This window comes from Gossypium raimondii, chromosome 11, assembly GCF_025698545.1.
Source record: "Gossypium raimondii isolate GPD5lz chromosome 11, ASM2569854v1, whole genome shotgun sequence".
In the NCBI taxonomy this organism is placed as follows: Eukaryota; Viridiplantae; Streptophyta; class Magnoliopsida; order Malvales; family Malvaceae; genus Gossypium; species Gossypium raimondii.
Window position 1 is genome coordinate 54,673,115 of NC_068575.1, and position 17,051 is coordinate 54,690,165.

At 33.6% G+C, this 17,051-nt stretch overlaps 1 protein-coding gene across 1 annotated transcript; it reads right to left on the reverse strand.

Moving 5' to 3' along the window:
• Positions 1-6,234: 6,234 nt before the first annotated feature.
• Positions 6,235-8,475, reverse strand: LOC105802827 (cytochrome P450 78A3). The gene is made up of 2 exons (XM_012634702.2): positions 7,296-8,475; positions 6,235-7,090 (listed from the first exon to the last, which is right to left on the reverse strand). Exons 1-2 carry the CDS (start codon positions 8,280-8,282, stop codon positions 6,455-6,457), a joined length of 1,623 nt encoding a protein of 540 aa, XP_012490156.1. The 5' UTR covers positions 8,283-8,475; the 3' UTR covers positions 6,235-6,454.
• Between the last annotated feature and the right edge of the window lie 8,576 nt (positions 8,476-17,051).

Sequence of the window (17,051 nt, forward strand, 5' to 3'; positions counted from 1 at the left end):
GATGGGAGGGCTAAGGATTGGCTCAACTCTCTTTCCTATGCTTCTATTACTTCATGGGATCAATTAGTAGAGAAATTTTTGGCCAAATATTTCTCTCTCATTAAATCAACTAGACTTTTGAGGGACATTCATACTTTCACTTAATATGATAGGGAGACTTTGTACGATGCATGAGAAAGGTATAAGGAACTTCTCAGAAAGTTCCCACACCATAGTTTGAAAAGTGGTCAACATATTTTGATATCTTATAATGGTTAGATGTTGCAATGAAAATTCAGGTTGATGGTGCATCCAAAGGTTTGTCGGTGTGAAAGTTTCTGGAAAATGCTTATGCTATTTAGGAAGAATTAACTTTTCAATGGGTTACTTCGACTACGATTCGATAGGTTCTAGGCAATTTTTTACTTTGTTTATACCGATGAGCGTTGGACACAATTTATTTACTTCAGAATTGTTCGATAAGGCATTGGGTGCCAAATTGGTGTGTTAGTTGGATCAGTGTATCCGTTCGAGTTCGAGTTAAGTTAATAGGGGTTTAAAATACAAAGATTAGATAATATTGTTTGATGTGAACTAAAATTGGGAATGAGTATACGAACTAGTTATATGCTGAAAGATTGATATGGAATTTGGTCGAATATATTGATTTGATTCGAAATACGATATGCTATTATAAGGTATTCTTAAACTAGTTAAGGAAATATGTTTAAATGGAATTATATGGCATAAATGGTGCATTTTGCATGACGATTTGTATTGTTATAAATAGTATGATTATTAAATGACATACACTAGTTTAATTTGCTTTTTGGTTAATAGAATTGTAGAAATACCACTGAGTTTATACTCAGCGTATGACTTTATTTTTTGTGTGCAAGTTAGGTTAAATACGAACTCCAGAGCCTTAACTTCAGCATTCGGATGGAATCCCAAACTTAGTGAAGTTGGTGAATTTCTTTTGTAGTTAAATGACATGTACCAAGGTTCAGTCATTTTGGTATATAAGCATTGATTATTTGTTTTTATATGTTATAATGATTAAGCATGTTTTTTTATCAAATGAAAGTAGATTGTATATAGGCTTGAATATAGTATGAAATATATTTGTAGATAGTTAAAGTTTGCTTGATGATTCTTATTAGTGAAATTACTAAGAAATAGATTAATGGATTGGTTGATAAGGTATAGGTGGTTGTTAAATATTTAAGTTTTGTGTTTGATTTTGTATGTATGAGCATGCTTTGGTAATGATGAAATGTAAAATTGATAAGTGAGAATGAATCTTAGGGATTATGAATTAGTATTGATAGGTGGATTGTTATGGAAATTGTATAAATGAGAGTTTAAGTTGATGAATAGGATGCATATGGTTATTGGTGCATATTTTGGACATGTTTTTGGTATGTTTCATGTAGGTAGGAAAGGTTTAAATGATGTAAAATTTGGTTGGTTTGTCAATAGGTACCAATTGGTACATTTTGGCTAAAACAGTATGTAACGTCACGACGTTCATACGTCGTCGTGACGAGAAATGACCGGGTCACGGTGCGGCGAGAAATCTGTTGTCTCGACGAGGCCATTACAGTAGGTGACGTTGCGATGTCAATTGGCTTGACGTCGTGACGTGACAAACTGTTTGATGTCATCCCTCTGTAGGAAGGAGGACTTCACAATGTCGATCCCATATTTTGAATTATTTATAATTAAGTCCTATCTCTTTTTCAGGTTAGCTTTAGAGCTTACGTAAGCTTGTATAAGACTCGTAATTGACTTTATTTCATGTTGAATGTATGTTTTAACTAAATTTTAATTATTAACTGCTATAAATTGTTTGTGTTTTAATTGTAGTTACTTCGGCAACGAATGTAACATATCGTAACCCGGACCGACGATCAGGCTGAGTATCGGGGTGTTATAAAAAATGAGTGGAGCAGAATTTAAGTTATGAATTTTTAAGTAAAATTGATATTCCAATTTAGCGGAGTAGAAATGTGAGTTCAATGGAGCATGCCAGACTTTGGTGCTACATATAAAGATGAGAAAAAAAAAACCTCAATGGAATGACATTTTGTTTTCAGTGGAACATGCCAAAAATTTGGGTTTTCACATAAAAAAACAACGAAGAAATTTGGTGGAGTTGAGTTTTTTTATTATAATGGAGCGAATTTTTATATTATATTATCTTGTTTTGTTTTATTTTGTATATTTGAGAAAAAAATACTTAATTTCTAAAAAAACATACTCAAATTATCAACCTTAACCACCATCTCCCTTAGCCGTAAGCTAACCAACGCCCACCAGCTAGCCATGCACAAGCAACCACTTTAACACTTATATCACGTGCCTAATCGCCTACCACTAGCCCCCTTAAAACCACTACATACAGAAAATGCACTTTAGCATCTTCGCCCCACCACCCCTGTGCCCCTTCTCACTTATTTGTGCGCTCCATCCTCGTTGTGCTCCACCACCTCTACGAAACCCAATTGCATGACCTAGCCCTCCCGCCTACGTGCCATAACCTCAGTCCCCTGTCGTCGCATGACCCTCAACCCAACCACTAGCTAACCTTAATCTGCCTTCCCCCCAATCCCTCATTCTAACCTTGACACCTGCGTACAGCCAACCCAACCCCTAATTGGTCCCAACACCGTTCGCACACTTATTCGACGTGTTTGGTTTAATTTTTTCATCTTTTCAAATTTTCTGACTAGCATATAAATTTTTTTTATTTAATTTTCACTTAATTTCATTTCGATTTTGTTAAGAGCAATTGGTAATACTTGTTGTTGGTCATGACCATTACTCAATTTTTGTGAAATATTAGCTCATGGGTATTTGTGATTATTTTGAACTATTGTTGGATGCAAATGACTACTTGTGACTTGTACGATGTGGTGGATTATCCGTCTCTTCATCAATCATTTTTTGGTTTGGCTAGTATTTTGCTTCCCATTAAAGACGGTAATTTAGCTACTAATTAGGGGAGTTTTTTTCTATGTCTATTGTATTTTCTTCTTTCTAGTTAAGTGTTGTTGTTTTGGTTCGTTGTTTTATGGTTTCTATGTCTCTCTCATATTAAGGACAATGTGATATTTAAATTTGGGGGAGAGATGTATTTTCGTTTGTTATTTTTGGGTTTTGTTGCATGTTTTGTGTGCTGCGTGAAAGAAAAGATTTGCTTATTTTGTTTCAATGATGATACTTTATGCTTCATATTTCAAGATTGATAACTAATTTTGCATGATTTGTATTCTATGTTGTTTCTTTAATAATTAATTGCCCTAAACACTGAGCATTGATTTCAATCTAGTTGTTATTGTAAAGGCTAATTACATGTGTGTGCGCGCACGTGCATGTGTAAATTGAATTGAAATTGAGCCTAGAATCTATCTAATATCTTCTTGAGGTGAAATCCTAGGTGAAATTTAGTCGAATGAATGATTTATGCTATCTTTGGATCGTTTGAGCCTTTAAAGCCAACCTTATGTATGAATATCTCTAGGACCCATGATTTGAGCTTGTATAAGCCTTCTCTTTATTTATTCACCGATGTGCTTATTTGTTTGATTTATGGCCTTACCAAAATTAAGTCTTAGTGCTTAACCCTTCTCAGTCCCATTTTGATTACTTTTAAGTATTTGGTGCTTAATGGATATATCTTTGTGGCTTGAAGTATCTACTATGGTGAGCATTTTCGGTGAATGAGAATATAAAGCATGAAGGTTAGTTCTTTATAGATGTTGTTATTTTATTTCCCTTTTAGCTGGCCAGTTTATAAATGTTCAAATAGGAGCTTGGATAATGCGAGGGCAAAAGTATGTGGTAGGGTCAAAATGGAATGAGATACAGCATAAAGCTATAAAAATTGAATGGAATAGATTGTTATGGTTCCCGTTTCACATACCAAAACACTCTCCTATCAAGTGGTTAGCTATCCATAGCAAATCATCCACTGAATATTAACAAGCAAAAGAGTGGAAGACTTTTACTTTCATCTTATGGAGAATAAGATAGAATGCTCATATTATTATTGTTTTGCTAGGACATAAGAATTTATTTTAAAAAATTAATAAAACCACCCAATAGTGGATTACAAAAGGGACTCATCACCAAAAAGAAACCCACCACCGATTCAAAACATATACAAAACAAAATAAATACAATCCCTCAAAGACGAATATTATCCAAAATAGAACACAAACTCCCTACAAGACAATGGTAAACCAAGTAGAGGCGAAACTAGAAAATTTGAATTGTGGGGTCAATTTTAAAAAAAAAATTAAAACATCTATAAAAGCCATATAATCTAATGTGTAAGATTTTTTTTCTTCTTGTTCTTCCTCTACTTCACCAGTAGACTTTCTTTTAAAATATTTTCTCATTCCTACTAAACATTTAGAACAAATAAATCTAATCCTTAAACGCACCAAAGTGTTTACAAAGCCTTTTTGGTGCCATGCGAATGTAAGATATTATTTTTGTTCAAATATAAGATTCACAATAATCACACTTGCAACAATAATTTCTAAATAAAATGTTAAATTTCTAATCAATATTTAAAATTTTAATATTATAAATACGATCAAACCTAATTTCCTCAAGGATTTGTATTGATCAACCTCTAAAATTATTACCCAATCATGATGTTAGGAATCTTATGTAAAATCAATGTGCCAAAATCATTTAATAAATAAAAATTAAATCTTACATAAAAATCTTAATCTATCACAAGAAAAGCTCCAAATCATAATTTTTAAAAGAATATAATCAATAAAGCTTAAAAATACATAGTTATTACGGAATTAGGAAGACCCATTTGAAAGTATTAAAATATTCAACACCTATATTGAGAGTGTGAGAGAATAAGAGAAATTTGAGAAAAAAAAGTGATGTATTAAAAAATAAAAAAATTAGGGATTTTAAATAGAGAGATTTAATTATTTTTATATAAAATAATTATTTTCAAATGTTTTGCGAAATCAACTTTTTTATAAAACAATTTTCAAATATTTTGTAAAATCAATATAAAATTTTTTAGAAAAAAGTTATAAATAATTTACTTTTTCTTTGTGGGGTCAACATTCCATGTGGCTCCGCTGACACTAAGATGAATATGATTCATCACTTTCCATCACCAAGATGAAAATGATTCACTTAAAACATAAAACACCCCCTAATTGCTTCAAAGAGTCTTGCTCATATCTACTTGATTTGGAGGGAAGGCAGGAATAGAGGCAATAGTTAGAAAGAGATTAGGGGGTGCAGATATAAGGATTAGTGTATAGACTTTGTAGCTAGAAACTGTAATTTTCTTGTTTCTTTTTGGATAAAAAAAAGAAGGGCATCTCCTTCACCATCGTGTGAAGAAGGGGATTAAAAATGTCAAATTCCATGTTCATCTTCTTTCCTAAAAAGTTGGAACATTATTTGGATTATCAGCAGAAGGGCCCATAGTATTAGTTAAGAAACGTGCTTGTTTTAACGAAACTTAGGCTGCTCATCCACAAGTTGTCTGTTGGAAAGTAATCCCATGAATAGCAAAAGATGATAACTGATTAATTACCGCTACCTAATTTACAGCCTCCTTCCTTAGACACTTGTACAGAAAAGGGAAAGCAGCTCTCTCTGTCATTTTTACAGTAGTAGTATTTGCTATCAATAATATGAACAAAAGAAAAGAAAAAAGCAGAGCCGCACGATAGTTAAGACAAAAATGCTATATTTCCATACCATAAGCCAAGAGTTTCATCGTCATTGGTCTTGGATTTGTTGAGAGTTTCAATCAATAATGAAGATGATTGTGAATGCTGTCTTTTTTTCTAAATTAATTTTTTTTAGGGAAAATGGCCTATATGTACAAAGCAAACATATAGTCTGACTCTTAGTTCTAACCTCTTTAGTGATGTCTTGTGCAGATTGATTGAGATCCTCCCTCCCAATGCGCTACTATTAATTAACTTGTAAAGAATTTCAGTACAGACAGCAAGTGAAATCTGATGATTATATCTGTAAACTGTCACCAGAAATATACTGCATGCCTCAAGTAATTAACGTTGTGAATTTTCTTTTTTGGAGAAAGACATTTTGGAATCCGAAGCTATTATTTTACGAGAATTCACGTCTTGGAAAAAAGAGATGAGTAAGGTTAAAGCTTTTATCATATACTAGCACCACATAACGTATCTTCATTCTTCTTTGCTTCTCTGACCATAGTTCATGAACAGGCGGACAGGTTAAAGGCACACTAATAGTTAATTCGCACAAGATATAGTAGTAAAACAGATAGATAATTAACTATGCAGTAACAAATGAAGATTAAAAACCTCAAACTCGAGGGACACGACCAAGACAAGGTTATCAAGGGTTCACTTCCCTACTACTATTTTTTGGGGGGGGTCTTTGATTCTCATGTTTTCGCTCTTCTTAGTTCCTCATTTTCGAGGGCACAATGTCACTGGTGTGATAGGCTTAATTTACGTCTGGGGCGAACATTAACACTCAAAGGATTAGCCATCTCACAAGATAGTCTTAAAACTTCGGATAAGTCAACGGGATTTTGATCTGAGGGTAGCCATTCAAAGTCGTGCAGAAGGGTTGCCACCCAAAAGCTGACGGTGGTCAACCCCAAGTTCTTTCCCGGGCATGTTCGCCTGCCCGACCCGAATGGAGCCAGCCTAAGGTCTGAACCAAGCACAGAAAACTCCACCTCACCTTCTCCAGTCACAAATCTATCGGGCATAAATTCAAGTGGATTTGGCCACTCTTGAGGGTCCCTCGTAATAGCCCACATGTTCACCATTGCCGTAGTCCCCTTGGGCACGTGATACCCATCAATAGTGGCATCAGTGATAGCTAGACGGGCCCAGGAAAGCAGGGGGCCCGGTGGATGAAGCCTCAGAACCTCCTTGATCACAGCCGGAAGATAAATCATTTTGGCTACATCAGACTCGTCCACAGCACGTGATCTGCCAACAACCTTGTCGAGCTCATCATGGACCCTTGATTGAACCTCAGGATGAAGCACAATCCTTGCTAGTATCCACTCAATCAGCACCGCCACAGTATCAGTTCCCCTGAATACCATTTCCTATACAAAAAGCCACGTGACAGTATTTTATTTAGTACAATCAAACTCAGTACCAGAAATAGTATTGATTTGATTTGTCTTATTTCTTCAACACCTTTCTTAAACAAGCTACATTTTTTAACATGGAAAACGTTAATCAAATGATATGAGCTCTAGTAAATTTTTTATTCTTTTTACAATAAGAAATTTAAATTGGATGGCTTACCCACAGAATGGCGATCATGTCGGAGTCTGATAATTTATCGGTACCTTGGAGAGAGAGTAAAACATCGACGAAATCTCGAATTTTAGAGTTTGTTGGAACCCTACCTCTGTGTTGGGCTATAATCCGGCTGACAAAGCGGTTTACTTTAGGGACAAGGTTTGAGCATCTAAGTCTGAGTTTCTGAAGATCAAAATCTACCAACCAAGGGAGATGGTCAGAACAATTAAATGTGCCCAGTAAATCGTAGCCTTCATCAACTAGATCTCCAAGTTGTTCAACTTCAGTATTGATGGAATCTAACTTATATTTTCGTCCGAATATCGAAGCCATCATGTTGTTTAGAGAAGCTCGTTTGAGGACTTGGCGTACGCGAAAGCTTTGGTTAGAGGTGTGAGCAAATAAAGTGACCATTTCAGAGGCAATCACGCGCCTCTGATCCTCTGCACCTTTAATTTGCTTAGGACAGAAAAGGTGCGTAGCCGCGATTCTCCTCAGGGTTCGCCAGTAAACTCCATAAGGAGCGAACCCGATTGCTCTATTGAACATCAAGCTATACGCCGCCTCTTTCACTGGACGATCAGCAAATACAGAGCTGTTAAGAATCTCTCTTGCTACATCCGAGTTGCAGGTGACAATAACACGAGTATCTCCGAGGCTAAAGGCCATGAGCCTCTTAGCCTTGCATGTCTCAGCAGCGGATGCAATCCGGTGGTGAGGCAGGGAGCTGGCCATAAGGTTCATGCTGCCAAATAGAGGCAACCCTCTAGGCCCTGGAATTGGCTTGTTAGCGTGAGAAGAAAGAGAGGAACAAATTTTGAACCTATATTTTCCCCAAGCTGGACCACCGGGGTGAGCCCAGTAGAGTAAGATCATAAGTAGCCAGGCAAGAGCGATGATCAAAATTGACCATGCAATACTTTCCCGTGAAAAAGCTCGGCATTTGGATGCAAGGGCGAAGACCCAGACACACTCTATATCACTGCTCATAACTATGATGATATTACAACACCAAAGCACAGGGCAAGATGGGTTTTCGATTTTGAGGCGTAAAAGAACCGAGTTTGGCTGCTATTTATATAGAAGCCGAAGAGCTTAGAAACCTACAAAATTAATAACCGTTGGAAATATCAAAAATGATGCCAATTTTTCTGGCATATTAGTCATGCCCCCGCTGTGTAGGAAATTTTAAAGGCCAAACAGTTGTGATCGTACTGATAACAATTTCTCTCCTCTTATAGAAATGATGCCAACATTTTAAGAAGTTGGTTTAATTTTTTTTTCTTTTGTGTATTTGCTGTATTGGAAGCACCTAACAAAAATGACTATTTAAGCAGTATTATTATATTCACAACATTTTTTTATTTTCCCTGAAATTAAATAAAGCAGTCAAAACCCAAATATTTAATCATATATATTTTATGTGATTTAATTGCTGAAATGACTTAACATGTCTAGTTATTATTAAATTTGCGACCGACTCATTTCAAACCCAATGATCTATGGCCTTTTAAAGCAGCTCATGTTATCAACAATTCTCATTCGCACTCGAACCTACGTCTTCTTATATCAGCAACAATACTCATATTAATCGAGTTAAGATTCAATTGGATTAGGGTCCATTTAGATGGGCGATGTATTTCCCTTCTGTTAGTGTAAAAGTAACGATAGCAATGAGATTAAATACTGTAACGTGAACTAAAAAGAAAACTAAACGTACCACACTGAGATAAATACCTATCCAAAAGAACCCTTGGAGTGAACAATTAATCAGACAATAAATAATTACGAGATTTTATTATAATTAAGGTCAACATTACAGCCACTAATTTAATTAAGAGATTCCCTATTCTTACATAACCCTATCTAATATAATAGTAATTTATTACTAACTAAAAGTTGCTTATCTAATAGCATTCACAATATATTGTTATTGTTATTATGCTACCAATGTTACTGTATTCTCCAGGAAGTGAGTTATGACGTATATATAGTTATAGTATGCTAAATACCATGTAAAAATATATACCAGCTAAGTTTAATGATCAACTGTATTACCGCTTTCTGTAATTTTTCTTTTATATTTTAAACTAAATAAACAAGTTTAACCTGCCCTCTCCTATCCTACTATATAGCACTTAAACAGGGAAAGGTTTTACGTGGTCCTAAAGATTTTGGCCTCTTTTAGGGACAGGGATAGGGTCTGGGTCGGGCTCTCCCATTAGAATAGGCATATATTGAAGACTACTAACTGGTTTATGATACTCAGTGAAAAATAAATTATGTAAAAAAGTATATTTATAAAAAAAATTATATTAACATCAAAATTTATGTATTGCATGCATATTCAAATTTTATAATATTATTAGTTGACTAAAACATGAATTAATATTAAAACTCATAACATCAACTTAATTTAAGGTTTAATATATGTAAAGACGAGACATTAAATTATTGTGTATCCAATCTTTTTTTCTCAACTCAAGAAATGTGATGGAGATTTAAAAAGGAAGAGGAAAATATGCAACCAACACGAGATTACAGAACCTGTTTTAAAAACGTTAATGGATTAGATAGGAAGAAGAGGTACAAACATTGGCTGTCAAGGGAATTAAAAAAGGCTGGGCCCTATTTCTATATTTTATTTGAAAAGACAAGACCCACAGTCTACGCCTTTGCTTGGAACAGAGGAATGCTACCATTTGTATTAAACACCAACACTGCAAAAAAGGCTGCCCATCCACAACTTCTCTCATCGAAATCAATCGCAGGAATAGCGAAAGATGATGACTGACTAATTTACAACTCTTGTCTTCTTTTCAATGTATTTGGAAAAATAAAGATGATGGCATGTGATGGAAGAATACTGAAAGCAGAGAGGCGCACAAAAGTTAAAAATGGTACATTTCCATACCAAACGCTAAAAGTTTCATCACTCACGACTTTGTGTTGCTCTTTGATTTGTTCAGAGTTTGAAAAAACAATGATGATGATTGTTGTGATTAGAGGGTATTGTCTTTTTCCTTTTTTTAAATATATTAGTAGTATGTTACACGGAAATGGCCTGTACGTACAAACCAATCATATGGTCTTCAATTTTCCTCTTCCGCTTTTGCAAATAATATTATAAAATTAATTAATTATAAAAATAGGTCCACAACAAATTAATTACAAAAATAAAATATTTTTACTCATCTAACATAACATATTTGGTACACCAATAATTAAAAGTAAAAAAAACATTTTTTAAATCGATGCCACCAATCCGACCACATTAAATAAAAAAATTATTGTTCTAGGGATTAAATCAAGGGAAAAATCATTAAGACATTAGATGAGTGCATTAAATGCAAAGGAAAATGCTATTATCTAGTGTTGGAACATAAACCAATATATATATATATATATTTTATTGTTGTTAGAATTTTTTTTTCAAATTTACCGGTGCAGTCAATGTGTCAAGCAACATTGCAATTTTTTTTTTCACTTTTTCAACTTGTTTTTTCCTATCAAATTTTATTTAAAAACATTCACCAGTGTCTCTAATGTGTCAAGCGACATCTAAAATTATTATAGCAAACACCTCATATTTGTAATTAATTTATTCCCCACTTCATTTTTGTAGTTAATTAATTTTTAATAATATTTTTATAAAAAGACCACATTCTTTTGGCTTAAAGGTGTAAAAAGCTCTCAAGCTTTTTTAAAAAAAAGAAAAAAAGTCCCTACTCTTTTTTTTCACTTATTTGGGTACTTGAACTTCCAAAATGTATAAAAAAGACCCTCAAACTTTTAAAAAGAGAAGCAATTAAGTTCTTTTTTACTCAATTAGATACTTGAACGGCCAAAGTGCATCAAAAAAATTCTTTGGCCGTTAAAGTTAACTTAACTTATCCTAAAGTTTTTTAGTTAAAGCTACCACGTGTCACAACCACAGCATGACATGCTGAAAAAATGATAGAAATAAAAATAAATAAAAGTTATAAAAAATATGTTGATAATAATGAAAGGTTAAAGATATCGACTACCTGGTAAATAGAGAAAAAAATTTACGTTGATTACACTGAAAATCTTTCGTTTTTCCCTATGATTATGACTTCAATCTTATGTATGGTATATATAAGACATCATTTGCGAGTATAAAAAAAAATTAAACTCATGATCGCATCACAACCATCAACTGACCATCATTATACTCAAACTTGTGACTGCATCACGATTGCCGACTGGACCTCTACATAGACTTCGACCCGTGACCGTATCAAGTATTGTCACCCCAAAACCTGACTTCCATAGGATGAGTTTATAAGGTAATGATCCTATCTTGACATGACATGTGAAATGTGTGTGTTTGGAGACACGTTATTACATTCTTGGCCCTTCAAACCTACATATAAACTTTCACAGTTTCACTCTTAAAATGCAAAACACTAAACCCTAATTTCTAATTAAAAAATCATAACCCTAAACTTATGTTTTTAAAAATGTCATGAGGAGAGAGAATATGAAAACACATCCAATTGAAGTACTTTTCACGCACTCTCTCCAAAATCAATTTATTTCTCTAAATTTAAAGAAAACTTGAAAAATAAATTAAAAATTAAAATCAACATATACCTCTAATTTAGCCGAAATACAATACGCAATGGTAATAATAAACCGAATCTACATAGTTTTAACGTTGAGAGCGGGGAAGGCTATAAGTTTTCTTTTATCTCTTTTAAGTGTAAAAAAGTTTCAGGTTTCCTGAGAATGAGACGAGGGAGGTGTGTGGAGGGATGTTGTCATGTCAGGTGGCTTAACAACGGTTGCACATGAGACCTATGCACCTATGCATGGCTTTAAGTACGCCCTTGTCTTCACTAATAAACAAAAACCATATATATGAACCCCACTGCCCTAACAACAACAAAATTATATGACCCCTTCACCCAAAAGAAACGAACCACACTGCCACCCTACTCTCCCTACACGTGTTCGTTTCATGCACAGGATGTGACTACTCCTGCTACTCTCCTACCCAGGTCTCACAGGTGGCCTATAGCCCGATTGTAAATGATTTTTCAAGTTTCAGCTTGGGTTTGGCCCGTCTGCCCCATTTTTCTATTAATATACTTATAATAAATATAAAAATATTAATATTAGCTTCGAGATTTACAAAATTAAAGTAGAACCTGAATCGACATAACTCGTATCATATTAGTACAAGCTCCACATCCAGCCATGAACGCCTTTGCACTCTGGGGTTAAACACAAACACTCTCTTTTTCTTTTCGACATAACTCATCATATTCTCAAGCTTTCGATAAGCTATTTTTCTAGCGAAGCTTATGGTAGATTTCCCCTTCATCCTAAAGTATCCATGCTTTATTTGCAGTAATGATATCTACGTGGCAAAAGTATCTGGGACATAATCGTCAAATAAAATTTAGACCATCACAATTCACACCAAATGTGACCCCGGGATGAAAAATTAATTAAAAAGGGATCCACACCTGTTGTTGGCAATCTTTGAATGGCGTGGACCGTGAAGTTTCCATATAAACAACCCCTGACCATTTAAATTTCAGGCATATATTATAAATAAATTAGTTAAGATTCAATAAAAATAAAAATATGATTTTATCAAATTTAAAAATATTCAATTTCATTGAAATTCTAGTTTCTCGATATTCTTCCCAACTTTCATTCTTTAGCCACACTGCATGAGCTTGCTGCAAAGCAACATTTGTTTGTATTGCGGCAGATAACAGCTTCTTTGGGCGTGGGCAAAGAAACAACATAGGTTTCAAGACATCCATTGTTGTCGTCTTCATTCCGTTCCAACTATTTTAGTCCAATGGAAGCAGGGATTCTGCCATAACTTGCTTAGAAGGGTAAAAGCACTGGATGAGTAGGGAAAAGGGGTTCGATTAAAAAAAAAATCATGCCATAAAACCTTATTTATTAATTGTAAGAACCAAGATCAAACCTTGGTCGGTATCAGTGTGACTTATTGATTATTATTATTATTCCAAAACAATAGGCGAGGATTGAAGATTACAACAAGTCAACACACACACACAAAAGGGATTAGTCTATAGAAGTTTAAAATTTTAATGCCTTCATTATTATTGTGAATTGAGCGCATTGGATATTTGCAGCTCAATTTATATATAATTAGGAGTTAGTAGTGTGAACTTTTTTAAAGATCGCCTTCTGGTTGAGTAACTTCTTTTTGGGGGTTGTTCATGTACCTACAATTTAGCCATTAAAAGAAAGCTGGATTGTGGCCTTTGCTTAAATTATAAAATCATACTTAAACTATATATTTTTTAATGGGTATCTAATTTTTTAAATTATATTTCTTACCAAAGTGGTATCTAATTTATGTTTTGTTACTTAAATTATAAAAAATAATGAAATTAAAAGTTTTTAATTTTTTAACACTCTCTCCTTCTTATCATTACATTAGGATGATCCTAAATTTTAACGTTTTAGGCACCAATACAATTTTGCCACATCTTCAAATTTCAAAGACATAAAAATTATTATTATGCACTCATCTATAGAGAAAATATTTTATGGACCCTTCCCACCATATTACTCCTAGTCCCTTTCCAATTATTCAATGACATTTCAACAATTTTTTTCCATGTCATTGACACATAATTTTTGTATTTTTTTTATCCTGAATCTAAAACCCCAAACCCTAAGCATGAACCTCAAACTCGTAACTCCAAACTCGAACTGTAACATCCCGTTTTTAGTGGTGTCGGGAACAATGGTTTCGAAACCACAATTCCGATAAGTAAGTTAATGTTTTATTGATTATTTAATTTTTATAGGAAATTTATGATATAGTAATGGAGTTTGATTAAGAAATTTTAGTGTTCAGTTAGGAAACTAAGTAAAAAGGACTAAATAATAAAACTTGCAAAAGCTAGTGGTTATTACATAAAAGTAGTAAATAGCTTAAAATACTTGAATTGTTGGCCTTATATGGTAATTAGACCATTCTAAATTGCAGTGGACGGTGATGGTTGTTAATTTATGAATTTTTGGTTAATTTTTTAGGGCAAAAAGGTAATTAAATTGAAAGTAAATGAAACAAAAGAAAGAAGCTATCATCTTTCTCTTGTTAGTGCCGAATTTTGAAGGAGAAAGAATCACCAGCTTGGTTCGGCTAGGCTTTCTTCAATGCATGGTAGGTTTTTCTACTTATGTTTTTAGTGATTTTTACATTTTTGAGATTTTTATATTTAGATCTTGTTAACTCAAGTATTAATTCATTAAATTATTAAATGTTTTGACTTGTGCCATTGTTGAATTTATGAGATTTTTAAAGTTTTATAATGATTTTTTGAGCTTGATTTTTTAAACAATATTAATTTGTAAAGTGGTTGTTTGTGATTTTGATGATTAGGAATTTAAATGTTAAATTTGTAAATTGTGAATACTATGAGTTGCTATAGAATTATAGGAATTTTGGTTAAATTGATTAAATTTGGAAGAAAGGATTAAATTGTATAGAAGTTAATTGTTGAGGGTAAACAAGTAAAAATAAAATTAAAGGGTGAAAGGGTTGAATTCAAGTAATGTATGGAGTTTGAATTAGTTAATTAAATTATTTTATTATGTTTAGATCAAGAAACGAGTGGATCGGTTGTTAATCGTGGGAAAGAGAAGGTTGTTGAATAATCGTCTTCGGTTCTTGGTAGCTATCGCAATTCGCTAAGTTTCTACGGTTACTTTGGTTATAATTCATTATTAGATATTGTTATTGATGCTTATATATTTTCAAAATTTCTGAATCAAATTGATCTATGTTAATTATACTGAATTTCTGAAATAATTTCAATGGATCAAGTAAAAGTTTCTTGCATGAGATATTTGACTGAATTTCTGATCTGGACTGAGTTCCTGCATGTGTTGCGGACTCGGATGTGCATGTGACTCAGATTTAGCCTAGACTGGTATTCTGTTGTTGTTTTACATGTATACCTAGCCCTGACCAGGCTAATATATTTGTATTGTCATTGGTTTAACCCAGACGGGTAACCTGACATATTTAATTTGTATCTGATTAGCTCTTACGAGCATTATCTGTTTTCGGACTCATGTATGTGAATACTTTTACAAAGATCCATCGGAAGAATAAAAGTTAATTTATACGGAACTATTCCAATGAAATAAGTGTATTACGAATTCTAATTATCCGTACAGTTAAATGTTATTGACATGAAATTGTTGGGCTGTGTTGTGATAAAGTTGAGGTTATTTGCTATAAGCAAATATCATTTAAATGGGTTTGGTAAGTTGTATGTTAAATTGTGGAAACTTACTAAGTAATTCACATACTTACTTTGTTATTATTTTCTGCAGATTTTGAACTTTTGGGGCATATTGATCGGATCGTTGGAGCTCACACATATCATCGATTATCATCGATCGATTCTGAATACTTGATTGGTGGTTATATGTGGCATGTATATAGGATGTTTATTTTGTGTTTGTTTGAACATTTGTGTACTTAAGATGCAAATGCTTGTTTATGTATAGCTGATATATGTTTTACAAGTTTGGTTCTTTTGGGAGTGTTTGGTATAAGTTATGTTTAATAAGGTTGATATATGGTATGAAGTTGTAAGGATAATGTTGAAGGCTCTCGATATTTGAATGGATGGAATGTATGAATTTGTTAAGGTTGATTACAAATTTATTTGGTAATTGAATTGTAGTGTCAATGAGGGCACATTGGTTAGACACATAGGTTGTATGTTTTTGACATATTTTAAACTTGTTTGAAGGTGTTTTGATAGCACATAAGGGTTGATTTTAGGTTTGGCTTGGTACCCAAGTGATGCATGAAATTTGCCTTGTTTTAGAAGCAATTTTTGGTACAGACGACCTGGGACACGAGCTGTCATACGACCATGTGCCACACATGGCCTCCTCATGTGACCATGTGTCATTTTAAATTTTTAGTGCAAGATTGTTCACATGAGCACAGAGAGTTACACAACCTGACAACATGATCGTGCGACCATACTTCGAATGCACATACGGTCTAGCACACGGCCTGTGACAAGGCCGTGTGACCTTATCTCGAATACCCACATGGGTGGACACGGTTGTGTGTCCCATACTTCAAATTGTACACGGTTGGTCACACGGTTGTGTTTTCGAGCCACACGGTCTAAACTTTTTCACACAGTCATGTGACCCCTGTTTCCAAAATTTTTCATTGTTTCTAAAATTTTTTGTTTTGTTTCAAATTAGCCCCTGAATGTTTCCAAACTATTTTTAGGGCCCCGTAGGCTCGGTTTAAAGCTCGTAAGTGCATTTAGGCTATAAATGGAATGTGTATTTGAATATTATTATTTATTTTAAATAATTATTTCTGTTTGAAGTTAAATTATTTAAATTATACTGTAATACTAACCCTAATTTGGCGACGGAGACGAATTAGAGGTGTTACACGAACCTTGAATCCCAAACTCATAACTCGTAACTTCGAACCCCAAATATGTAACCCCAAATCCTTAAACCTTAAACTTAAACCTTGTACCTTGAACCCTAAACTTTAAATCCTAAACCCAAACCTTGAACCATTGGGTTTGGGGTTTAAGGTTTAAGATTCGAATTCAAGGTTCGAGGTAAAATAATTACTAAAATCATGTGTCAATGACATGAAAAAATTTGTACAAAATTTATTATTATTTAATTTGGTTGCACAAAATATATGAACTTATGGAAAAAAAACAAAATGATTAAAAA